This window comes from Panicum virgatum, chromosome 9N (genome assembly GCF_016808335.1).
Source record: "Panicum virgatum strain AP13 chromosome 9N, P.virgatum_v5, whole genome shotgun sequence".
Classification (NCBI taxonomy): Eukaryota; Viridiplantae; Streptophyta; class Magnoliopsida; order Poales; family Poaceae; genus Panicum; species Panicum virgatum.
Window position 1 is genome coordinate 73,760,537 of NC_053153.1, and position 25,781 is coordinate 73,786,317.

General features: G+C 55.2%; 3 protein-coding genes across 3 annotated transcripts; 1 reads left to right on the forward strand and 2 right to left on the reverse strand.

The window, feature by feature from the left end:
- Positions 1 to 328: 328 nt before the first annotated feature.
- Positions 329 to 9,468, reverse strand: LOC120687707 (probable inactive receptor kinase At1g48480). The gene is made up of 7 exons (XM_039969732.1): positions 9,128 to 9,468; positions 8,980 to 9,029; positions 8,764 to 8,869; positions 8,623 to 8,681; positions 6,837 to 6,911; positions 2,441 to 6,026; positions 329 to 1,236 (listed from the first exon to the last, which is right to left on the reverse strand). The coding sequence occupies exons 6-7, from the start codon at positions 3,831 to 3,833 to the stop codon at positions 617 to 619; spliced, it is 2,013 nt and encodes a 670-aa protein (XP_039825666.1). The 5' UTR covers positions 3,834 to 6,026; positions 6,837 to 6,911; positions 8,623 to 8,681; positions 8,764 to 8,869; positions 8,980 to 9,029; positions 9,128 to 9,468; the 3' UTR covers positions 329 to 616.
- On the reverse strand, positions 5,644 to 9,420 carry LOC120687708. The gene is made up of 6 exons (XM_039969733.1): positions 9,128 to 9,420; positions 8,980 to 9,029; positions 8,764 to 8,869; positions 8,623 to 8,681; positions 6,837 to 6,911; positions 5,644 to 6,026 (listed from the first exon to the last, which is right to left on the reverse strand). The coding sequence occupies exons 1-5, from the start codon at positions 9,260 to 9,262 to the stop codon at positions 6,857 to 6,859; spliced, it is 405 nt and encodes a 134-aa protein (XP_039825667.1). The 5' UTR covers positions 9,263 to 9,420; the 3' UTR covers positions 5,644 to 6,026; positions 6,837 to 6,856.
- A 7,201-nt stretch (positions 9,469 to 16,669) lies between the features above and the next one.
- On the forward strand, positions 16,670 to 18,654 carry LOC120689345. The gene is made up of 2 exons (XM_039971634.1): positions 16,670 to 17,357; positions 17,675 to 18,654. The coding sequence occupies exons 1-2, from the start codon at positions 16,670 to 16,672 to the stop codon at positions 18,652 to 18,654; spliced, it is 1,668 nt and encodes a 555-aa protein (XP_039827568.1).
- Positions 18,655 to 25,781: the final 7,127 nt, after the last annotated feature.

The following is a 25,781-nucleotide window of genomic DNA, read 5'->3' on the forward strand; positions in this document are numbered from 1 at the left end:
ACTCCGAGATAAAGATCACGCTCCCCCCCCCCCTCCCCCCCCTCTTTCCAACCTACTTAAACCAACAAGATTTCATAGGCTACGAACACGACGCCATTAGCAGAGCTTTCATCGGCAGGCAGCAATCTTCTCGGCCGGAAAAAGGAGCTGGGTTAATTTCGCTGGAAAATGGCCAGGCCAACAACCATTACCTCCCCTAACAACCACGATTAGAAAGGTCGATGTGAAGCAACTGGCAAGGCTTGGCAACGAAAGCCGAGCTACCACGAATCATTTCGCGCGTATTTTTGAATAGCAGACAATAAAGTACAGCTGGCAGTGGTGTTCGTCTTTGGATACAGGCAAGGCATCATCAAATGTTGCTTTTCAAGAATCAAAGAGTACAGTGACATGTGCTATAGAGTAGAATCAAAGCCCGTGAGAGAAAGGCCAAAAAAAGATGAAGAAGAAGAAGAGAAAGAAAAAAAAAAGAAGAAAAAAAAAGCATGCACAAGTTGCTGATGAATTAAAAGTAGCCTGCGGGAGCAATATCATGCAAAGAACTAAGCAATTTCAAACTTTTCATTCACTGAGACTGACAAGTATGGTGCATGAGGAGCAGCTGCTACGGCGGCGGTTATAGTGATGGCTCGTCGCCTTCGCCGGCGCTGTCGGCCGCCTGCCGGGCGCCGAGGCTGGAGCGGCAGATCTCGTCGATCCGCGTGGCCACCTCGGCCATGGTTGGCCTCCTGTCGGGGTGCTGCGCGGAGCAGTCGATGGCGAGCTGGAGGAGCTGCACCATCTCCTCCTCGACGTTCTGGTACCTGAGGAGCTCCTGGTCGAACACCTCGGCCGTCCACTCCTCCCGCACGACGGACTGCACCCACCGCGGCAGGTCGAGGCCCTCCTCGTTGACGACGGCGTGCGTGGGCGCCTTCCCCGTGAGCAGCTCCAGCAGGAGCACGCCGAAGCTGTACACGTCGGCCTTCTGCGAGACGCGGCGGATGTCGGTGACCTCCGGGGCGCGGTAGCCGGAGACCCGCGTCGGCGAGAAGGAAGGGCCGACGAGCGTGGGCAGGCCGTGGTCGGACACGCGCGCCTCGTAGTTCTTGGTGAGCAGGACGTTGGAGGACTTGATGTTGCCGTGAGACGCCGCGGGCCCCGTGGAGTGGATGTGCGCCACGCCGCGCGCCGCCGCGAGCGCGATCGCCGACCGCGTCTCCCAGTCCAGCGGCGTCCGCCCGGAGGCCCGGTTCCCTGCGACCATTACCAGAGAAGAAACAAGCCATGAGATCCGCAGCCACGTCATTGAATCGCAAATTCACAATTCACGGCCGATGCCAATTACTGCCGGCACGTACAGAGACAGCACTACGATCCCTTCGGTTTCACGCCTCACGCCGGCCGGCCGGCCGGCCGGCGGCCGGCGTCCGGACTTTTTGAATGATTCTTTTAAATCTGTACCGGTACTACGCGAGGCTAATAATTGGCGCGAGAAGGGAGAGAGGAATCCCGAGGAAGATGAACAGTGGCGCCAACTAAAATGTCACATGGACCGGCAAAGTACCCTACCCGGCCTTCAACCCGGGGCGCCGGCTCACATGCGCAAGTGCGCAACTTGCCCTGAAACTTTACGGCCGCCACGAATCTACCACTGCTGCTTCAGAACTCTGCGTATAGTATACAACTAGTACTTCCCCCGGACAGAAATGTTCAAAGGAACGGGCCCAAGCCAGGGCCAGGGAGAGGAGCTCGGGCACCCCGGGACCAGTGGTGTTTGGCACGTCGGGCGGGCCGCGGGCGGGCCTTAAACTAGATTAGATCCAACCATCCAAGGCAGCTCAGACTCTGAGCCAGCTCAGTTCGTGGCAAGAGTGTAACGGATCGCAGTTCGTTCGTCGCGGCAACCACTACACTAGGCCGCCATGGCTGGCGTTCTGGCATGGCGGGAAAAGAAGCGGCGCCTCCTGGGCCGGGGCTCGGTCGCCACGAGTGGGATGCTGGGATGGATGGGGCAGAGAGGGATTCGATTCCGGCGAATTCATTGAGGGCCGCCACAAATGCAGGCCAGACCGGACCAAACGCTGCGGCCCAAATTAAGACGGGATCGATCCGGCGAAAGGGACGCCGCACCTAGCAAATCCGCAACCATCCCCGCGACGCCAGCGGGCAGCGGCGGCGGCTCTGCTCGGCGGCTCCGGCCAGGCCGTCGGTTTGGCTTGGCTGTCAGAAACCGCGCTGGCTGACTGGCTCTGGCTCGTGCCGAGCAGGACGAGCTCGTGGACCTCCCCCCCCCCCCCCCCCCCCCCCCCCCCTCTCTCTGCTTTTTACCTGTCACGGAATATTGCCAGGCTGTGCCCGGCGAAATGATCGACCCAACCCACCCACCGACGGTACGGGGGTAACGAACTCGTCAGGGAGGAGCGGTAAAAATGGCGGACGGGGGTGGGGGAATTTTTACCGTGCAGCAGGGCGGAGAGGCTGCCCATGGACATGTAGTCGTAGACGAGGAGCTTCTCGTCCTTGCTGAAGTAGTAGGCGCGGAGGGGCACCACCAGCTCGTGCTGCACGGCGCCGATGGCCGCGATGCGCTCCCGGAACTCCGGCTCCGGGAGGTCCACGTCCTTGAGCCGCTTCACCGCCACGGCCGACCCGTTCTCCATCACCGCCTTGTACGCCGTCCCGAACGCGCCCTTGCCCAGCACCTCCGCCGAAGCGCGGAGCAGGTCCTCCAGGTCGAACGGCGGGGCCGCCGCCATGGGGCCGAAGAAGATGAGCTTCTTGGAACCGGTCGACCCACCGCCGGTCTTGGCAGCAGCCGCGGCGGCGGCGGCGGCTGGCACTGCAACAGCCGCAGCAGCCCCGTTGTGGCTGCCCGCGCCGGCTGCTGAGCCGTTCTGTCCCTTGGGCTCGACCTCCAACGGCTCCATGCCGAGGTCGCGACCCTTCTCCACTGCCGCCGCAGGACGGGCCGCGCTGGACTTCTTCCGGCAGAGGAAGAAAAGCAGGGCGAGCAAGAGCAGCACGCCGAACACGCAGCCGATGGCAATGCCGGCGATGGCGCCCCCGGAGAGCTTCTTCTTCTTGCCGCCACCGATGTCAGCAGCGCCCCCGGCACCTGGCTGGGAATCCGGTGATCCGGCCGGCGTGGGCGCGGTCTCGCCGGGGCAGAGGCCGAGCGGCCCCCCGCAGAGGCCGGTGTTGCCCAAGAAGGAGTCTTTCGGCATCTTCCGGAGCTTGGTGGGGATGGACCCGTTGAGCTGGTTGTGCGACACGTTGAACTGCTCCAATGCGGGAAGGTCCAGCTTGGGGATCTCGCCGGTGAAGCTGTTCCCGTCGAGGTACAGCGTCCCGAGCCGGATCAGCTTGTTGAAGTCCGGCGAGATCTCGCCGGTGAACTTGTTATCCGCGATGTCCAGCCTCACGAGGTTCTTGAGCGCGAACAGCGACGCCGGGACCTCGCCGGAGAAGCTGTTGTGCTGGAAGTAGATCGCCCGGAGCTCGGACAGGCGGGTGAAGTCGTCGGGGAGGGGCCCCGTGAGCGCGTTGTAGCGGAGGGAGAGCGTGCGGAGCGCGGTCAGGTTGCCGAGCACGCCCGAGGGGAGGCTGCCCATCAGCCCGGCGCCGGGGAGGCGGAGCTCGACGACGCGGCCGTTCTCGCACGTCACGCCCTGCCACTGGCACGTGGGCGTGGTGCTGTTCCACGACGGCAGCGCGGAGCGCCCCACCGCCGAGCGCAGCGCCTGCAGGGCCTGCGCGTCGGAGTTGAGGTCATCCGCGCGGAGGGCCGGCAGGGCGGCGGCGAAGAGCAGCAGGACGGCCAAGCCCACGGCCGGCGCCGGCATTGCGGCCATCGCCGGCGGGCAGCGGGGGAGAGTGGGTGGTTGGTGGGAGAGCCTTAGATCAGAGGGAGCACTATCATGGAGGGGGTCAGCTTGTGGGGGGAGTACTAGCAGTAGAAGAAATAGAAGAGTGAGCAGGGAATCTTGGATTATAATGGAAGATTTGGGAGCTGGGCGAGCTGATTAAGGGTGGGATTGGGAGGGTTGATTGGCTTAATGCCTGGCCTGATTGCTTTAATGATAGCTGCGGCAGGGTGGCTTTACTGGAGCCTGGTTGGAGAATTCCTCCTTTCCCCTCTTTCCATCTTGCTCCGGGAGGAAAAGGGCAACTTGGCAGGTGTTCTGTCTTTTAAGGCTGAATGTGGGACCGGACGCACAGGGTAATTATAAATTTCATCATGATCTCAGTTTTAAAAATTATATGCTCCAGTACAAGTAGAAAAGAGTTGAGCTGCCACCGGGACTTATAAATTTCCTCATGATTTCAGTTTTGAAAACCATGTGTTACTCCGGTACAAGTAGAAAAAAGTAGAGCTGCCACCGGGACTTATAAAATTCCTCATGATTTCAGTTTTGAAAACCATGTGTTACTCCAGTACAAGTAGAAAAAGAGTTGAGCTGCCACCGGGACATTCAAAAGTCTTGTTTTTTGCGAGGTATTTAAAAGGCTTCAGATTCTTTTACACCTGCTAATCCTGCCAATTTGTCAGTTTATACCGTATTGATCGGAGGAGCATTTGCTAACTGCATTTGGCAGTAAGAATTTGCCTGTGCAAGGTAGAGTTCAGGCGATGTGTCATGCTGTCCGGCACCAGCATGATATCCAGTTCATGAGTATTTATTGACGAGTTGCTCCAACTAACAGCAAGAGTACCATTTTTTTGGGATCGTGCAAAAGTTTAAATCCTTAGCAAAAGGTTGCCATTGCAACCGACAGAAGCACAATATAGTGAACTTGAAACGGCCACTAACGTTCACCAGCGAGTTCAAAACCGTACGTTTTACAAAGTAGCTAGTTTCTTTAGGGGGACATCAGTGAGTGTAGAGGGTTTTTCAGTTCCACGCTGCCATGAGGCCGAAAACACCGAAAGGAATGCGTTTGGATCTCTCGAGCACCTTGCTTAGCGAGAGCTACCTAAGGACTTGTTTGGCTCCAGGACTTTTTTCAGAAGTCCCTATCACATCAAAAAGAATATTACTATTTTATAGTATTAAATAAAATCTGTTTATAAATGTTTTTTGACAGCTGAGTGCTTTTTCGCGAGACGAATCTAATGAGCCTAATTAATTCATAATTTGCTACATTGATGCTACAGTAACCATTCGCTAATCATAGATTAAGATACCTCATTAGATTCGTCTCGCAGTTTAGCCCCAGGATTCTGCAGTTAGTTTTATAATTAATATTTATTTAATACTTCTAAATACTAAAAAGTCCCAGAGACTTAAAAAAAGTCCCTGAAACCAAACAACCCCTAAATCTAGCTCGTAGGACTGTAGGAGCAATGCCCTGGCCCTGGCAAGCAAGTCTTTACTGTTTGGTTCCTAGATGGAGAAGCACGGGAAGACCACGTTCTTTGCAGCAATTGACAGCTTGCTGCTGACGGAGAGCAAATTCAGCTCGCCCAGCTGAGCGAGCATTTTCTTGCCGCGGTAAGCAAGCTTGCTCTTGCTAGGTTTTCTTGACACTACCAAGCGCTTGCTCTTGCTAGGTGAGTCTAAGATAGCGTTTGCCGGAGAAACAACGCACCAAAAACCCTAGCCACTTTTCCGGTTTGACACCCTGATTTGAACCGGGCAACTTTGAGAAAAAACATCGCGATTCCTGAGTTCAAGCATGCTGAAGTGTTTGGGTCCATAACAAAGTCGCACAGGCTAGTTGTTCTAGTAATGCCGCGCAGAATACAGCAGGTTTTGCAGTGCAAGAGGATAAGTATCCTGCACAGAATACATGCTGAAGCAGGGTTAAATACATGGCTTTGCAATTCGATAGCTTAATTTTCTAGATAGCTTAATTTTCTAGAATCCAAACCTAACAATGCCAATCATGCCTACTTTACCGACTATGGAATAGGTCTTGGGCCAGTCATTGCGCTGAGATCATGGGATCAACCACGGTAAGATCCACCACCGTAACCATCCAAAAATATTGTCGATTGATCAATCCTCGGCATGGATGAGGACGCAACGAAAACGATACTGTCACTGTCAGTGAACAATGGCAACATGTTAGTATATTATCATTTTTAAGAAAGAAAGAACGCTGACAATGAACGCTGAAGACTTGTTTCAGAATGGCATTTGGTTCTGGTCAAATACTCTATTTTTCTCCAACCATTCCACCATACCTGGATTTGATACGATGCCCATTGGGGCGAATTTTAAGAGTCTGATATAGTGTTCAACTGGTACCTATAATTTTGGTTTCTTTTTTTTTGGCTGTTTCTTAGTTTCTGAAAGTTCTCAGTTTTGGGGAGATCCCACGGGAGGGCTACTGGAAGTTCAATCAGCAGTAGACAGATATATTTTTGTGGAACGCTGCAAATGTGTCTGGTAACAGTTAAATATCGAAGTTCATTTTCATCTAGCATTAATTAGTTACAGAAGCCATATGGTGTACTCCTACGTACAAAAGGTACTTACTGTTACTGAACACAAAGGAGTTCAACTTAATAACTCTCACAACCCTTTACGGCATGGGCTAGGCTACTCGTTGGTTACATTACTGTCTTATGTTGGACTAATTTGCGTTCGCATTGGTAGCGGTGACGGTGATATCTTCCTTCAAAATACATTGCGCCATTATACTGGGCAGTTCGCAGTTGAAATCTGATACTGAATCTTAACTATTTCTATTTTCTGGATTTGGGCGCACCGTAACAATATTATTGTTGACTAATCAAAGGCTGAATCTTGATAGGCACGAAGGATGTTTCAAGGCCTAAATACAGTAATATATGTATATGCATGTCTGTTCAAGAGTGCAAAATTAAGTTTATCGGAAACTAACAGTACCTTTTTCCTTTTGGTTTCCTTCATGAATAACTGAAGGATCCCTTCACACCATCCAAGCTTTCTCCAAGGGATGATCTGAAATGAAACACAAATGCAATGATAGATGTGGCGGTGAGAGAAAATGAGCAAGTGAACAACTTCACAGCCAGAGAGACTAAAGTTGAACAGAAAAGGAAATCCATACAATGATAAAAATGATTACAACTTAGATATCTTACGAGTCCAAAATTAGAATTTTGAAAGGATGCATGAAACTAGAAGTATGAAACCAGAACAGAATGAATAATGAAAATTCTCAAATGTGAAAGTGTTCTGCAAATAATCTTAGAAGACTAGGGCCATGTTGAACAAAGTGATCTTCTGCAATGTACATCAATTCATTAGATGTGCACGGCTGCACGCCAATAATTGCTTATTTGGAGAGCTGAAACCTCGATGCAGTTTAGGTGCATGGTCAAGACCGAAAAGGACTAAATTCCATCATCATCTTAGGAGCATGGACCCTGTGGAGCCATCGTAATCGCTGTGTTTTTTATGGGGCCACTCCTAGCTTGTCCAGTGTCATCTTGGTCATCAATGAAGAGTTGCTACAGTGATCTTTTACTGGGGCTTGAGGAGTTTCTTAACTCCTTGCCCTAGCAACTACAGCCACTTAGGTGTGTCTGGTCTAGTGCCCCCAGTCGTGTTTTTGTTCATAAGAGTAAGTAAGTTTGTTTGTAAGTAGGGTGGATTACAGACCCTCTTATCTGTAAACTCTGGGGTTCTTTACACCTCTTTTCTTCTTAATATATTGATGCGCAGCTCTCCTGCGCATTCGAGAAAAAAAACGATGCAGAAGGAACTGTGAGGACCATTAGATCATGGGGATCAAAGTCATCCTCTCAGCTATCGAGAAGATTAGAAGCAGAAGAGTCTGAGTGAACACTCCCTACATGTTTTCGTTTAAGAGTGACTACCAATAATGTTGATTGATAGCACCTGAACTAGCCTATTTAGTTCCTTAAGAAAATAAATGCTTAACTCAATGCTCCTAAGATGCCAAAATGCACAAAGACACATAAATTAATGAATGGCAATAACCCAGTTAGGCTACCAACACTAGGATGTATCAAGATGGTGGCTGATCACCAAATTAAACACAGCAGCACCTCACTATTTAGACTGCAATAATAGTGATAGGCTGATAGCTGAGTGGGCAACAGGACTGAACCTTGGTTCTGCTGCAGTCTGAGGTTCATGGGGGTTGTGTAACTTAGATGACAAGCGATTGGGAAGACTAACATAACAGTTTTGCTTGGTAGGAATAACATTGAACGAAGACTAAATAACAATGCTATGCTCACCTATTTCCAAAGTTATTTAACCCCCTTCATACCCTATAGCTATAGACAGAATGCAGCAAACATAATTAAGTAGGCATATGACGTATTGTCTAATCAACCTTGTAGTGTACTTTGGTCACAGCACTCACAAGATATACCGAAAGTTATAAATTGATACATAAAGACTGTTGAAAGGCACACTCCAATAAGGAGTCAACCCTTCCGAAAAGTCTGAATCCTTTCTACCTTCTTCCCAATATCTCAATAATAATTCAACACTGTTCCTAGTCAGGCAGTTTATGTTTAGAAAGCTAACTACTCACGCGAGGAATAGTATTACTATCATTCCTTTCATTTTAGACTTGAACCCACAATGCAATACATCGACAGTTCAACACAGTGCCTGGCCCAATTCAACAGCCAAAAACACAACGAATATATGCAAATGTTTCAATTATTCTTACTTGCGCATGCAGTACTTGTACTCCTGGCTGCGGACATAATCCAGTTCCCCTTCTTCAAGCTGCACAACAAACCCAGGCAAAACTCAGCAACCAAAGCACCCATTACAAACAGCAGCTACGGAAACAGCACACCAGACTCACGGGGTCGCCGCCGTAGATGAGGTTGTAGCACTCAGGGGAGAGGCAGCGCAGCACGCAGTTCTCCTTCTCCGTTGGCGAGGACCTGCACGCCCACCCCCATAGCCCGCTGCGGCCCAGCCGAGAGACACAACCGTTAGAACACACAGACAGAAACATCGCGTCAGATGCGTCCCACCAAACAGAAAACAGCACAGAGCGCATCATCGTAACACGTACTTCTCGACGTCGGTGTAGCATGCCTCCTTCTGCTGCCGGATCTCGTTGTCCTGCACCAAGAAGTAAGACCGATGAGACGGATACAGCCATAAAGGAACAGCTGGAAAAGGCCGGGGGTGGGGGGGGGGGGGGACGAGGGGATACGTACGGAGATTGGGCGGCGAGAGGACTTGGCGGCAGCGGAGGTGAAGAGGAGAGCGAGGGTGAGGACTAGGAGACAGCAGACTGTGGGGAATCGCCGTGGACTCCGGTTGGACAGATGCGTCGGCAGCCGGGAAGACATGGCGCGGGGTGGATCCGGTCGAGGGGCGGAGGACTCAGTATGGGAAGGGATACCTTGAATTCGCCGCGAATCCGCGCTGCTCCGCACCTCCGATGCTACAAATCGATGTCCGCCATGGCTGGGGGCTGCTGTCTCGCTGTTGCCAATGTGGGCACCTGACAGGAGGAAGGAGAGGCCGCGTTGGGCTGGCTATTGGCGGAGGTGAATTGTCATCGGGCCAGAATTCATTTCAGCCCACCTATGAATATGAGGCCCTCTACAGTATGGTTCGAGCTGGTTCGGGTAAAAACCGAGATATTATGGTTTGGTTTCTCTTTTGGGTCGGGCTAGAGAGCTGGTGAGCTGGTTTGGTTAAGGTTAATATTTGGAATGGACCGGTTCGGCCCGGTCTGACCTGCATCCCATCCAGCGGCTCCACTGCATTCCCGTCAATCGTAGCTGTCGAGGCGCTTTTTTCTTTTTTATATTTTAAAAAAATAAAAATTTCAAAAATATATGTCCGTTTTGAAATATTTCAAAAATATCCTCCGGTCGCCCCCCATAGGGCGACAGGCGCTAAGTGTATTTTTTTCTTCAAATTCGCAACGAGGTCCCTGGCAAAAAAAAGGGGCCTGTCGCCCACCCCAGGGGCGACAGGGGTCTGTCGCCTGTTGGGGGGCGACAGGGTCCCCTTTGCCCTATATAAGCCCTGGCCGCCATATGCCGCCACCCCCTTTGTCATTTGAGCCTAAAAATTCAGGAAAAAAGAGAGGGGTGAGGAGAAGAAAAGCGGCGAAGCTCTGCCGAATTGCGTACTTGTGATCTACCGGTAACTTCCGTATGAATCCATTAATATTGTATAAAAATTTAATTTAATTAGCGGATTAGCTGAATTAGATTTGGTGCTTTAGAACACTCGTTTAGTATTACAATTTCAGTACTATTACAGACTTGTTTTTAAATTAATTATAAATTAGAATAGAATTATGAAAGTACCTTATTGATATTGCAGCATAAGTCAATGGCTGCCTCCAATTGTGGAGGATTTTCATGGACCGAAGAAAAATCTAGTATAATACTTGATATCATGACTCATCTTGTTATCAGTAAGAAGTTGGATCCGTTAGCGGATGGTACGATAGAGATGGTGTTGTCCAAAGTAGTAGAGTTTAAAGATTTCACATTATTTCGAGGTATTACGACGCAAGATGTAAAGGGACACCTGCTAGAATGTCGGAAGATATACATGAGAGTATGTGAACTAGCGAATCATCCTAATATCATTGGATTCTTACAAAGTTCTTGTAAGATATGGATGCGGTCAGAGGTGTATGAGATGCACATTAAGGTAACTCTCATTCAGTTGTAACCCCGTCCGTCATTTCGAATCCATATTTATAAAATAGTAACATTGTTTTTTTAATTATATGCTAGGATTACCCTCTCTTTTTTCTGGATTTTTGGTGGAATTTTCGGGCTCAAATGAGGAGAGGAGGAGGGTTGGATCTTATATAAGGGGGGTTACTCCGGTCGCCCGGGGGGGGCGACAGGCCCCCTGCCGCGCCCGTGGGCTGGGCCCAGTGGTCGCCCGAGGGGGGGGGGGCGACAGGCCCCCCTGTCGCCCGTGGGGGGGGGGCAACAGGCCCCCTTTTTTCCAGGGACCTCGTTGCAAATTTGAAGAAAAAAATTACACTTAGGGCCTGTCGCCCTATGGGGGGCGACCGGGGGGTATTTTTGAAATATTTCAAAATGGACATATATTTTTGAAATTTTTATTTTTAAAAAATATAAAAAAGAAAAAAGCGCGCTGTCGAGAAACCAACATCCAATAGATTTGCTTCGTCCTTGGCGCGTTGATCAAGCCTAAAAGGCTAGAAGAGGTAAAAGAGTCACAGCCCACATCACAAATTGGATCCGTTTTGGTTTGAGCTGTTGGCAGTTTAGTTTAGTTTAGTTTATTTTTGACGCAAGCGGATTGGTTTGGTGGGGTTTTATTGCTGAGCACAACTGTAATTAGTTTGGTGTGGTTTTGGTTTGGACTTCGAACCATTAGCACCTTGAAGTGTAATAGTGAAGCTAGAAAAAAAAAAGTAGATCCCATGCTGAAAAACAAGCATCACTATGACATGCTGCAATGTATTGATAAAATTGACACCGAATCTAGCTACAAATGTAGGGCCTATATAAGATAAACTACTGTTGCATTTGTTCTTTATGTATTGCCATCAAATGCTTTTAAACTCTCAAGGACTGCACAAAATTTTTTTATTGACTGGGAACTGAAACCTCAACTTGCATTGCTCCCAAATTTTCAAACCCTGACATCACTTTAGTATGATAGCTGCAGTGTGGAGAGTAATGTCTAAAATGGAGAGAGAGTATTTAAACATCACTCTCTGCACACATTGTGGAGAGCCTGATTCCCCTCCTTCGACCTTTCCAGTTCTGTTCCTCGATCTGTGATGCGAATCGACGTGATCGAGAGAGCGAGGCATCGTACAGCGCCCAGCGCGAGGTGCAGGTGCTGCGCGTGAATGGTGAATCCACTGGCGCCTCAAGGTGCTGATGGGTGATAATCTAGACTAAATCTACACCAAACTCTTTTTCCGAGCGTAGCTCGGTTGGTGCGACTCCCAGCTGAGGAGCGCACCCGCCCGGGTTCGAGCTCGGGCGCCTGCACGCTGGGGCGCGGCCCCTCTGTGGTGCGTTCCCAGGCCGCCTCTGGTGGCACCGGCTGGCCCCTCTGTGGCCTTGCCTAGTGAAAAAAAAACTCAAACCACTCTACACCACCCTATTACATGCCAGAAACCAAGCCAAACCAAACTTCTTGCAATTTCAATCCAAAACGAAAGCGATTTTCAAAAAAATCAGTAAACAGACGGGTAATGTGCAGTGTCCGGAAGCTAGGCTACTGGAAGCAAGTCCCTACACCGAACAAGAACCGAAGAAGAAGAAGAAGAAGAAGAAGAAATTAGTGGCTAGCAGCATTAGGTGAATCATGTTAGATAACTAGACAATTTTTGGTATATTTTAATTCCAAATATTACTAGCAATTTCATGGCATCAAAGAGTGATAATGTGTGAACAAAATATGTGCTTGTGTTCATGTTTGACGGGGGAGTAAACTCGGGATCCCAAACAAACCCGACTCGTGTGAAGGGAGGCCTGGTAAAACCTACTAGGCCGAAGACGGAACGGCCCGCTAACTGTCGCGGGGAGCAGCCTTCACTGCTAAGTCAACGAGTCCGAGAGACCGACTTCCCGGGACACGTGGCGGCCCCCGGACCTAGCGCCCCGGGAAAGAGCCATGCCGATGACCCGGGACGTGCGCTCCAAGAACACCGCGCCTCCTGACAGACGTGCCGGCCAAGATAGGCCTCGTGAAGGCTCCGGGACGCCAGCTCCCCTTATCTTGCGGCAAGGGCTTAGGCAGCTGGACTCCCTGATAATGGGACAGCGCCGCTCGCGCGGGCCCCGCGACACAACGGGAGGGGGCGTCCACAGGCGCTGCCTCCCCCTGTAATGATGGTAGCCTCTGCGCACCGTCTCATTACGCCAGCGAGTGTGACCAGATGCCCCCGGCCAGACCTCGGTAAGACACCCCTCACCGGGCGCGCCGTCCGGTGATAGGAGCTACGTAAGATGGCCCCTCGGACAAGGGACGTAGGCTCCGGCAGACAAGACCGGAGGCGACCCCCGAACGACCACCCGAGTGATCGTGCCGCCCCGACTGAGCCAGGATGGGACAACACCAGGGGGACGCGTTGCCCAAGAAGATCGCCAGGATCATCCTTTGCCTAGAATATCGCCAGGATCAAGCCTGCCCACTCCCGACCGACCGAGTGGGCCTCGACGACTGACAAGGATGATTCGCACCCCGACGGTGCCAAGACATAGCGCTAGATATCTGTAATGGGGGGCCCACCTTGAACAATAAAAGGGAAAGCCCCCACGTAGAAAAGGGTTGGACTCCCAGAGATCCAGCACTGCTTGACCAGCTTGTAAGCTCCCTTCTAAACTTTGAGAACCCGGGCTCGAGAGTAATAGAGTAAGAACACCACCCCCCATACTGGACGTAGGGCATTTCAGGCCCAAACTAGTCTAAATCCTCGAGTCTTTGCGTGCTAGACCATATCCGATCAAGCACACAACAAACGAGCAATCGAGTTGTTTTGTAGTCGCTCATTTCCCGTAGCGACAGTTTTGGCGCCGTCCGTGGGGAGCGCTTTGTGTGTTCACTGCTTCGGCGATCGGATGGTTTCGATCACCCCATTCACCGCTCCGGCGGCGAGCCGCGGTGAGACGATCTGTTTCGGTTCCCTGGAATTTCCCATGATCCCCCGCGACAGATTGTGGGCGCCTCCACCGTTCCCGCCTTCCCAGGCCTTCCAGTTCGGAAGCCTGGAGTTCGTCACCGACCAGCTCGGCTCACTATGCCTCCACGAGGAGGAAGCCGCTCCGGCGGCCACAGGGGAGCCTCCTCCTCCCAAGCCTCACAATCTGAGGCGTCGACGATCAGTTCGCTGGTGCATCAAGAAGCGCAGGCCATCACAGCCAACTCGTGCGGTGCTCCGCCGCATTGCGCTCATGATGGCCTCCAACCCCACCGTCGAGGACGTCAACTTGGTCCTCTTCTCTCTGGACAACGTCTCTCAACAACTCGCGGGTGGACCTCCGCTCCCGACTCCCCGCTCGTTCTCAGAGCGACTCCCGTTCGGCCTACGCAACGCCGCGAGCATCTATGCTCGGGAGGTGCGCAAGGCCACCCAGGGGTCCCGGCCCACACCACAGTTTGTGGGCATGACGGAGAGCTACCCCGACTCTGTTCACGACCTCCTGTGCTTCGAGGATCCCCTGAGTGAACAACCGCCTAGAGGGAACATCCGCGCCGTCGTGCATGTGCGCCATGGCCGACGGCGACACGCCGCCGGAGGTGGTGACGTCCGAGCATACTCACACCCTAGCAGACCACCGCGAGCACGCACTCGCCAATGCGCAGGCCCACGGTGAGGATCTCCGCCATCGCCAATAGACGCCTCCGCCTGTGGAACAACCCGCGCTGGCCCCCTCCGGGTCAAAGAGGATGAAACCCATAGGTTCGGCATGTCAGCGCGCACGCGGGGTCATCCACAACATCATCAACGACGCTTGCACTGCATGCAACTCCCGCAAGAGTTTCGTGCAGGCCAGAACATCATAGCAGCCGCGATCCTCCTGCAGATGCTGCTAGAGCCGGAGGACCCGGCCCAAAGGGATCTTCACCGCCAGGTGAGAAACTTGGTGGAACTCACCGCCGTCCAGCAAGCGAAGAGCTCCTCGCTACACCGCCGGCAGGCTGCTGCATTGTGTCCCACTGGCGGCGCGAGCCATGGTGGGCGGGAGCCATCCGAAGTGCGGCGCACCCCCACCTGCGCGGCAGCTTCCGCTCCTCTCCCGCCGAGGCCACCGATTCACGACCGCGTCGGCCCCAACTACGATGCGCGCAGCGTGATCCAAGGCCGGCAGCAGGCAAGGCACCACGCCGATGTCGACCGCGCGGCCGCGCGAGCAGAAGATGCGCGGGCATACACGCCCAACCCGGAGTGCTCACCGCTCCGGCGTGGGGGACGCCCCTGTGACCCTGACATGGATCGCGACCAGAGTCCGAGCCCAGACCCCACCGGACCAAACGCCTTTTCCAGAGCGATCCGGGGGGCGCCTTTCCCCCAACGCTTCCGACCGCCGGCGAACGTCGTGAAGTATACCGGGGATACGAACCCCGGCGTATGGCTGGAGGACTATCGGCTTGCATGCCGGGCCGGAGGAGCAAGCGATGACCGCTTAATCATCCAGTACCTCCCTATATGCTTGGGAGAGAACGTCCACGCCTGGTTGGATTTCTTGCCCGCCGACTCCATCGGCGGTTGGGCTGATCTCCAGAAGGTGTTCATCGGCAACTTTCAAGGCACGTACGTACGTCCTAGCAACTCTTGGGACCACAAGAACTGCAAGCAGGAGCCCGGCGAGTCCTTGCGCGACTACATCTGGTGCTTCTCCAAGCAGTGCAACTCACTGCCGGGCGTCGTCGACGCCGACGTCATCGGCGCGTTCCTCAGCGGAACGCACTGAAAGACCCTGGTCCGCAAACTGGGGTGCCAGAAGCCGCGCACCACGCACGAGCTCCTGGAGATCGCCACCAACCACGCCTCTGACGAGGAGGCGGTCGGGGCCGTCTTCGAGCGTGACCAGCAAGCGGCAAAGGCAAAGCGACATGACCGCGACAGGCCTTCCTCGATCCGCGACGACAGGAAGAACAAGAAGAACCGCCGACCTCCCGCCGCTGGCGAGGTCGCGGCGGCCGAGCGCCAAGATAAGCGCCCGCCGAGAAACGACCACTTCAACCATCTCCTGGAGAAGCCATGCACCAACCACGGCTATCCGGTAAACCACAAGTTCAAAGATTGTGACATGATGAAGCGCCTCCTCCGCAGGACAGCCAAGACCGACGGCGACGGCCGCGACAAGAGGCCCAACGCCGACCAGGACAAAGGGAAGCCGGCGGGAGGAGAGTTCTCGGACGTGGATCGATGCTTAGTGATCATCGGCGGCCTTGATGACGAGTGCTCCAGGCGACTACTGAAGGTTCGGCTCCGCGAGGTATGTGCTGCAGCAAGTTCGATTCCTAGAAAGTTGAAGTGGGCGTCCACGCCCATCATTTTCAATCAGGATGACCATTCGGTCAGCATCCCTCAGCCTGGAAGCTATCCTCTTGTCGTCGACCCCATCATCAGCAATATGCGCCTGTCCAAGGTGTTGATGGACGGGGGCAGCAGCCTCAACATCCTCTACATGGACACCCTGGAAGCCATGGGAATCCCGCGAGCCTGCTTGCGGGAATCCCTCTTCCCCTTCTACGTTGACTTCCGCAACATCCTCGAGCGCCACGCCTATGGCAACATCGACTTGCCGGTCACATTTGGCAGTAAAGCCAACTTCCGCACCGAGACCCTCACGTTAGAGGTGGTGGACTGGAAGGGGGCATACCACGCCATCCTCGGGCGCCACGCCTACAGCAAGTTCATGGAGGTGCCTAACTACACCTACCTCAAGCTCAAGCTGTCGGGCCCGAATGGGGTCATCACCGTGAGTGACTCCTTCGAGCAGGCCTACGTCAGCAGCCGCGAGTACTTTGACCTCGCCACCACCGCGGCGAACTCGGCCGAGCTCGGCCAACTTCGCGCCACCACTCCTGAGTGCCGTCCTGACCCTGGCAAGCCTAGCCAGGCACCGGACTTCGCCCCAACCGATGAGACCAAGTCGGTCTCGGTCGACGACACCGATCCAACCAAGACGGTGCGGGTCGGCTCCCAGCTGTCAGCCAAATAGGAACACGCGCTCGTCGACTTCCTCAGCGCCAACAAGGACACTTTTGCCTGGAAGCCGTCCGATATGCCGGGCATCCCAAGGGAGGTCGCCAAGCACGAGCTCCGCATTTTGTCGGGATCCAAGCCCATCCAGCAACGACTACGCCACTTCGACGACGAGAGGCGCAGGGCCATAGGAGAGGAGGTAGCTAAGCTATTAGCTGCTGGCTTCATAAAGGAAGTCTACCACTCTGACTGGCTCTCTAACCCAGTCCTTGTAAAGAAGAAAACTGGTCAATGGAGGATGTGTGTTGATTACACCAGCCTGAGCAAGGCTTGCCCAAAAGACCCTTTTCCCTTGCCTAGAATAGATCAGATAATCGACTCCACCTCTGGATGTGAAATCTTGTCCTTTCTGGATGCTTACTCGAGCTACCACCAGATAGCGATGAAGGAATCCGACCAGCTCGCGACATCCTTCATCATGCCGTTCGGCTCGTACTGTTACGTGTCAATGTCGTTCGGTCTCAAGAATGCAGGGGCAACATACCAGCGATGCATGCAAACCTGTTTTTCCGACCAGATCAACCCGCCGATTGACCCCGACCGGCCAGGTCTGCATCGGGCGACGGTTGCCGTCTATGTTGACGACATCGTCGTCAAGACGCCACGCGCGGATGACCTGGTCGCCACCCTGAGCACCACGTTCGCAAATCTCAAGAGGTTCAACATCAAACTGAACCCCGAGAAATACACGTTCATTGTGCCTAAGGGCAAACTACTCGGATACATTGTGTCCGAGCGTGGCATCGAAGCCAACCGAAACAAAATCGCGGCCATTACCAACATGGGACCCATTCGCGGCGTAAGGGCATCTAGAGGCTAACCGGGTGCCTAGCAGCGCTCAGCCGGTTTATCGCCCGGCTGGGAGAACGAGGCTTGCTGATATACAAACTCCTCAAGAAATCCGACACCTTTGTCTGGACGGAGGAGGCACAAGCGGCCCTCAACCGCCTAAAGGCTCTCTTATCCCCTCCGCCGGCGCTCGTGGAACCGGATCCATGCGAACCCCTTTTGCTTTACTTGGCAGCCACTAACCATGTGGTCAGCGCCGCTCTGGTGATCAAAAGGGAAGAGCAGGGACACGCCCTTAAGGTCCAACGTCCCGTGTATTTTGTCAGCGAGGTACTGACCGACACCAAGTTGCAGTACCCACAGACACAAAAGCTCCTATACGCCGTCGTCATGACGGCCAAGAAGTTGCAACACTACTTCACCGAGCACGAGGTGTTGGTCGTCACCTCGTTCCCACTTAGAGAAGTCGTTCGCAATCGCGACGCCGTAGGGCGGATCTCCAAATGGGCAGTCGAGCTAATGTGCTACGATGTCAAGTTCGTTCCACACACGACGATAAAGTCTCAGGCCCTGGCTGACTTCATCGCCGAGTGGACGGAAATCCAAGCCCCGACCCCAGAAATTTCTCACGAGTACTGGACCCTCTACTTCGACGGGTCGGTCATGGGACCCGGCGCAGGGGCCGGGGTCGTCCTGGTCTCCCCAGAAGGAGGCAAGTTCCAATACGCAGTCCACCTCCACTTTCCTGCACCCAACAACATAGCAGAGTATGAGGCACTCATCAGCGGCCTCCGCATAGCCATCGACATAGGGGCAACCCGCATGTATGTCTACGGTGACTCCAAGCTCGTAGTCGACCAGGTCATGAAGAACTCTAACTGCGAGAGCCCCCTCATGGACGCATACTGCCAGGAAGTCCGTAAGCTAGAAGGGAGATTCCGGGGTCTGGAGCTCCACCACATCCCACGAAAACAAAACCCTGACGGGGACGCTCTCGCAAAAATGGCTGCCAAGCGCAAGCCGGCACCCAGCGGCGTTTTCATCAACGACCTGAACGCGCCGTCGGGGCGAGAGAAGCAGCCGCCCGTAGACAAAACAAAAACAGGGGAAACAGAGCATGCGGAGAAAACAGAGCACGCTCCCTCCGACCCGCCCCCCGACCAGGTACCCGCGGGCCCAACCTGTCTCGCTACGGGGCAATCCGACCCGAGCTAGGCAGACACCGCAGATTGGAGAGCCGACCTACTGGCTTATCTTCTTCATGAAGTCCTCCCCGAGGATTGCAACGCAGTCCGCCGAATAGCCCGACGAGCAAAAACCTTTGCTGTAATCGACGGCGAGCTCAACAAGCGCAACCACTCAGAAACTGGCATTCTCATAAAGTGCATCCCCATTGCCCAGGGCAAGGAGCTTCTTCTCGAGATACACGCCGGGATCTGTGGACACCACGCTGCGCCACGCTCCTTGGTCGGAAAAGCTTTCCGACAAGGATTTTACTGGCCAACAGCATTGCGCAACACGGAAGAAATCGTCCACGCATGCAAAGGCTGCCAGTTTTACGCTAAACATGGTCGGGCCACTCAAGAAGGCACCAATAGGATTCACCCACCTACTTGTCGCAATCGACAAGTTCACAAAATGGATAGAGGCAAAACCGATAGCCACGATCGACTCCAAGGAGGCCGTCAAATTCTTCTTGGACATCGTCTACAGATTCGGCGTGCCCAACTCCATCATCACCGACAACGGGACCAATTTCACAGGTCACTACTTCCAAGAGTTTGCGGAAGGATACGGGATCCGGATCGACTGGGCATCGGTCGGACACCCGCGCACAAACGGGCAAGTAGAAAGAGCTAATGGTCTAATCCTCCAAGGGCTCAAACAGCGCATCTTTGACATGCTTAAAAAGTTCGCGGGTCGTTGGGCGGAAGAATTGCCGGTAGCGCTCTGGAGCTTGCGAACCACACCTAACTGGTCCACAGGACTAACACGTTTCTTCCTAACATACGGCTCCGAGGCCGTGCTGCCTTCCGATCTGAACTATGGTGCGCCAAGAGTCAAAGCTTTTGACCCAAAAATGACAGCCGAAGCCCAGAGGGGCGCCATGGAAGTTTTGGAGGAAGCAAGACTAGCTACACTACACCGATCGGCTCGCTACCAACAAAACTTTACGCAGGTATCACGAAAGGCGCATACGGGAGAGGACGCTGCAGGTCGGAGATCTGGTCCTGCGACGGGTCATGTCGACAAAAGATAAGCACAAGCTCTCACCACCATGGGAAGGACCCTACAGCATTGCAGAGGTGATACGACCAAGCACCTACAAGCTAAAAGACTCCGATGGTAACATTCTGACCAACTCTTGGAACATAGAACAGTTACGACGTTTCTTCTCATAAAAAGCAATAATGGCCCAGTCCAAGTGCCCCGACCCGGCCACTCCCGGCTCGGCACACTCGGGGGCCCGACACCTGTTGATTTTTTTCTCCCCGCACAACACAGTGCATTCACCCGGCTTCCCGACCTGGCAACTCTCGACCCGGAATCACTCGGGGGCCGCACACCTGCATTTCTGACATACTCACAGCACACACAAGTTCTCTGGCTTCTAGCACCCCGACCCATCCACATTTGGATCGGAGCGCTCGGGGGCCAGACCATGGTCTTCGACCATCCTACTTCCTATTGTTTCTCGCCTCTACAGCCTCTTGCCCTGAGCACTCTCAGGCCAAGGCACTCAGGGGCCTCACTGGGACAAACCATGCAGCACACACGCACCAGTCTTCTCCTATCACACAACACACAGAAACTCCCGCAACTGAATCGAAAAGCAAACGCCAAGACGTTTTCGAAAGAATAAACCCGAGCAAAACGGAAGACGGAGCAAAAACGAGAAGCAAACACAAATTTAAACATAGTCAGGGGCGCCACGCACACGGTGAACACCCCAGATGTTCACCCAAGCAGCACGAACGGCTTGGGGCACAACACTTACATACAATTTCTTCATAATTAAACAAAATAAAAAGTGGCCGCCGGCCGGCCCCGCGCTCCGTCGCCGTCCCGCCGGGCCCCTATGGCCCGTCCAGCTCCGGGTCCATGCCGCGTCGCAGGAGGTCGTCGACGTCCATCTCCGCCGCAACGACCTGCCCGAACCCGGCGAAGTCCAGCATAGTCCGCCGACGAACCGCCGCGCTGGAGGTCTCCGGGAAGCTGGGGTCGGTTCCCCCGAGGTGCACCCCAGTGCGTAGCCTAACGGAGGACAATGCAGTGGCAGCACCACGATGGATCCCCAACCGCACCGACGAGCGGATGATCTCGGGGAGGCCGTGGAGCTGGTCCACCCGCATGGGCGCCTACGGCTTCACCACATGGAAGACGGCGAGCGCGCCGTCCTCCAGTGCCTCGCGCTGGTCCTCCGCCTCGCCGAGGCGGCGCTACAGGTCCGTCACCTCGCGGCGGACGGTCTCTAACTCCTCCTCTAGCACTGCGGGCAAAAATTGAGAAATGCAGGAAAAACAGGGGATGGAAGGCGCGGTCAAGAATAGAACTCACCAAAGGCACGGGCTTGGGCGTCCGCCGCAGCGTCCCTTGCCGCGCGCACCTCCTCCTCGGCAGCACCCGGGCCACCTCGACCGCCCGCAGGCTATCCCGCAGGTGCTCGATTTCGACCAAGGCGGCCGAGAAGCGACCGCGCGCCAGGTCGCACTCCCGTTGCAGAGCAGGAATGTCCGGGTGGACCTCCGTGGAGCCAGACTCCGAGGACACAGCGGATGCCACAGGAGAACCCGGCGCGGGCAACCCCGGCGTAGGCAGGCCCGGCCGGACGGCGGCAACAACTGACGGCACCACAACCACTGGCACCGAGGCGTGAAGGAGGACGACGCCGAACCACCCGCAGCAGCAACAGACGTTCCAGCGCCGCCCTTTGCCGGAGGTCCGCCGGACGAAGAGGAGCCAGAGGCAACAGGGCCGCCCGACGGCCCAACGCCACCCTGCCCCGCGATCCACACTCCGGACCCGACGACGTCACCCTACCACCGCGCAGGTATCATCACAAATACAGCAAAGTAAAATGCAGGGACAGATGAACGAGGACAGCGTCCAAAAATACCTTCCCCGAAAGAGCTCGCGGCACACCCGCGGCAGACCGCGCGGCGCGGCACTGGACTCCTCGTCGGAGGGCGCTTGCCGTCATCCATTGGGCGAAGATCGACGATGACGATGAAGGCGGTTAGCACTCCTCTCCCTCCTTTCCCCTGCGCCGTCGCCTTTTCCTCCTCTATTTTTCTTCTGAGAACTGACAGGCAGCAATGTCGACGGAGACGAGGCGACGGGAGGCGGAGGGTTAAATAGGCGATCGTCGTCATCACTCCGCAGCGGTTCCCGAGCGAAGCGACACCTCGAGGCACGAACCGACACAGACGGCTCTCTCCGCGGCAACCGGCGCGACGCATCGGCTCCACGGGTGCGTACTTTATAGTTCCAATTAAATCCCCGCCGTCAATTCGTTTCCAATTGCAGGAAGATGACGAACCATTTCCATGTCTCAAACGAATCACAACCGCACGATTCGATTTCAAGGTTCAAAGGCCAGTCCGCTGAGGGCTCCGTGCCGCCTTGACTCAAAGAGCCAGGGAAGAAAAACCGGGACGAGCACCAAGCGGCCCAAGCCCGACCTGCCTCGGCAGCACTCGGGTCGTCTCAAACTTTCTTGTCCGATTCGGCCTCTAGCGTTCCACGGAATCCCCTCCAGGGGGAGGCCAACTAGGCTTCCCGAGCTGGCTGATGGCTCGGGTTTCTGACTGGGATGCGAGCTGTAGAGCAGTGGAGTGCTCCCAATGGGGCTCCGTCGATCCGGTAGTCCGCGGCAGGGTCGGACTTCACTCGGATTGTCCTTAAATGGATGCACCCATTATCGAGCTCACCAAACCTGCCATTCCGGGTCATCAAGGTCAAGTGGTAGGGTTCACCTCCTCCGATCACCACCGATCGCAGTGGAGTCATCCATCATTGAGACATGAAAATGAAAAAACAGTGCGGAAAACTAACAAATAAAAATGCCCCAGAGCTAACTTTATTTCATCAAATTTCTCCTTACAACAATCGGCTGAAAGCCATTACATCAAATAGACACTAGTTGTCCTCGACTTGGGGAAACAGCGGATACAATGGATCAAATCCGTTTACTCCCACCAAGGGAGCAACAAAAAGGGGCTAAGGCCACGACTGCTACCTGGCAAGCTGGAGGACATGGCCAAAAAACGTCGCAAGACTTCTTGTAGCGCCTCACAAGCCTTCTCCTAGCATCATCCGCGCCGAAAAACCCCTGGCGGAGGTAGAGGTAGACGATGCCGATGACGGGGAGTTTAATGGAGCTGAGGTTAGCCCTAGGGCTGGGCAAAATTTACCGAGAACTGAGAACCGAACCAAACTTACCGAGAACCGGTACCGAAAGTACCGAAATCGAGGAAGTTCGGTTCTGCTTCGGTTCCCAGTTGAGCAGAACCGAAGTTTATCAGTTAACTCAGTTCTTGGGCTCAGTTAACCGAGGAACCGAAATTTAGCTCAATAAGGCCCAATCTAACCAGCCCAAGCCCAAGTAGAAAACCTAATCCTTCTTTCACAACATCCCCCATCGATTTCCAGTCACCCATCGTCACCACATCCGCCCCTGAGCCGCCGTTCCCCACCTGGTGCGAGCGCCCGCCGCCGCCCCGCCCCCAAGCGCAGCCCCGCCCGTCGCCCGGCGCCACCAACCTGGCGCGAGCGCCCGCCGCCGCCCGCTAGTCCCCGCCCCCAAGCGCAGCCCCGCCCGTCACCCGGGGTCAAGCCTTCGGCTCCCTGCCGCCCCGCGCCGTGCCAGCCCTGCCCGTCTACACGCCAGGCCGGCGGCCGCCACCGCCCACCAAGCACTAGCGAGGCCGTCCAACGCCGCTAGGCCGCCCGCGCCCGCCCGGTGCCCCGGCCCGGCCTGCTCCGGCGTGCCTGGCCGCCCAGTGCTCCGGCCAACCTCCCCAGTGCTCCTGGTTTTTTTTCATCTCGATTCCTTCGGTTAGTACCGGTACCGAACTGAACTAACCGAAACCGAAGTTGCTCGGTTCCTGTCTATAGAAAGAACCGATCGGTATCTATTATCTAGGAACCGAAGTTCTGTGGGAACCGAGGAACCAAACCGATCGGTTCGGTTCCTCCCGAATGCCCAGCCCGAGTTAGCCCGAAAACCCCCGCCGGCGCCTGCTTCTGGGTATCTTCCCGAGGCACTGGAAGACGGGCCATGATCTCCTTCTGTTGGCCACGGCGCCTTCCAGTCGCACCACTCTAATCGCCCGCCTCCGGAGGGAGGCGTGGAGACCCATCCTGGCTGCAAGACCACCCTGCCTGATGAGCGAGGAGCCCATGACCGTCCCCCGCTGCCATAAAGCACAGCATCGAGCTGTGCAGCCTTCCAACCGTAGCTGGAGGATGAGGCAGCGGATCCGCGGCTCCGCGTCGACGACGCGTGAGATGCCCACCCAAGATCTCGGGGGAGCGGCAGCCGCAAGAAGGACGCAGAAGGGCGACCCCCATGGCAGGGAAGGTCCGAACCACCACTAAGTCTCCGAGCCGGCGCCGAGAGGAGTCCAAGGTGGCCACCAGAAGCTGGGAGCCCCCCTCACCGACTGGCAAGGGAGCAGGCAGACCAGTGGCCTGGCTTGCCTAGCTCCAACAGCGAGCCCTCGAACTCCTCGGCGTCGGGCAACGGTTGGCGGGATGAACTCGTAGGCGAGTTCATGTCTGAGGAGGATCCCCCGCCATTCGCAAGCATTCTTCTAGCACCAGGGACACGAGCCATGCCCACTCCCATCTGGGGGACGGGTGTGGGGTGTGAGGAAGAGAACTACCAAAGGGATTTCCATAATCCGTCTACTTGTGTGGAACCATGTGTCCACAATACCCCTATTTATAGGAGAACGTGGGCACGAGCGGCCCCAGTGTCCAGCGGGCCAGCCGAAACTGGGCACACCAAAAGCCCACACCTAACCGTACCACCTCTTGAATGCCGACGGGACGGCGCCAGTCCGCCCAAAAACCGCCGAGCCACTCGGGGCACGACCGCCGCACGACCCGCCAATGGGAGACGGCCCCGAACGGGGGAAAATGAGGCGTTCGTAGTACAACGATAAGACACGATGACCGGCCTCGAGATTCCACAGCCCTTCAGCCGGCCATCAAGACGGGCCAGACCCCGTCACGCCATTACTGACGCACGCCGAAAGCTGAGGGCGCGGGCAGTTGGATGGGACGCACCGGTCAGGGGTCATCGAGACTGAATCCAGCGGCTCCGCGATTATTAAAATCGCAGAGCCGCTCGGGGCCCTCTGACGGGAGAGTAAACCCGGGATCCCAAACAAGCCCGACTCGTGTGAAGGGAGGCCCGGTAAAACCTACTGGGCCGAAGACGGGACGGCCCGCTAACCGTCGCGGGGAGCAGCCTTCGCTGCTAAGCCAACGAGTCCCAGAGACCGACCTCCCGGGACATGTGGCGGCCCCCTGACCTAACGCCCCGGGTCAGAGCCATGCCGATGACCCTGGACGTGCGCTCCAAGAACGCCGCGCCTCCTGACAAACGTGTCGTCCAAGATAGGCCTCGTGAATGCTCCGGGACTCTAGCTCCCCTTATCTTGCGGCAAGGGCTTAGGCAGCTGGACTCCCTGACAAGGGGACAGCGCCGCTCGCGCGGGCCCCGCGATACAACGGGAGGGGCGTCCATAGGCGCTGCCTCCCCCTGTAATGATGGTAGCCTCTGTGCACCGTCTCATTACGCCAGCGAGTGTGACCGGACGCCCCCGGCCAGACCTTGGTAAGACACCCCTCACCGGGCGCGCCGTCCGGTGACAGGAGCTACGTAAGACGGCCTCTCGGACAAGGGACGTAGGCTCCGGCGGACAAGACCGGAGGCGACCCCCGAACGACCACCTGAGTGATCGCGCCGCCCCGACTGAGCCAGGATGGGACAACACCAGGGGGACGCGTTGCCCAAGAAGATCGCCAGGATCATCCTTTGCCCAGAATATCGCCAAGATCAAGCCTGCCCACTCCCGACCGACCGAGTGGGCCTCAACGACTGACAAGGACGATTCGCACCCCGACGGTGCCAAGACATAGCGCTAGATATCTGTAATGGGGGCCCTACCTTGAACTATAAAAGGGAAAGCCCCCCACGTAGTAAAGGGTTGGACTCCCAGAGATCCAGCACTGCTTGACCAGCTTGTAAGCTCCCCTCTAAACTTTGAGCACCCGGGCTCGAGAGTAATAGAGCAAGAACACCACCCCCATAATGGACGTAGGGCATTTCA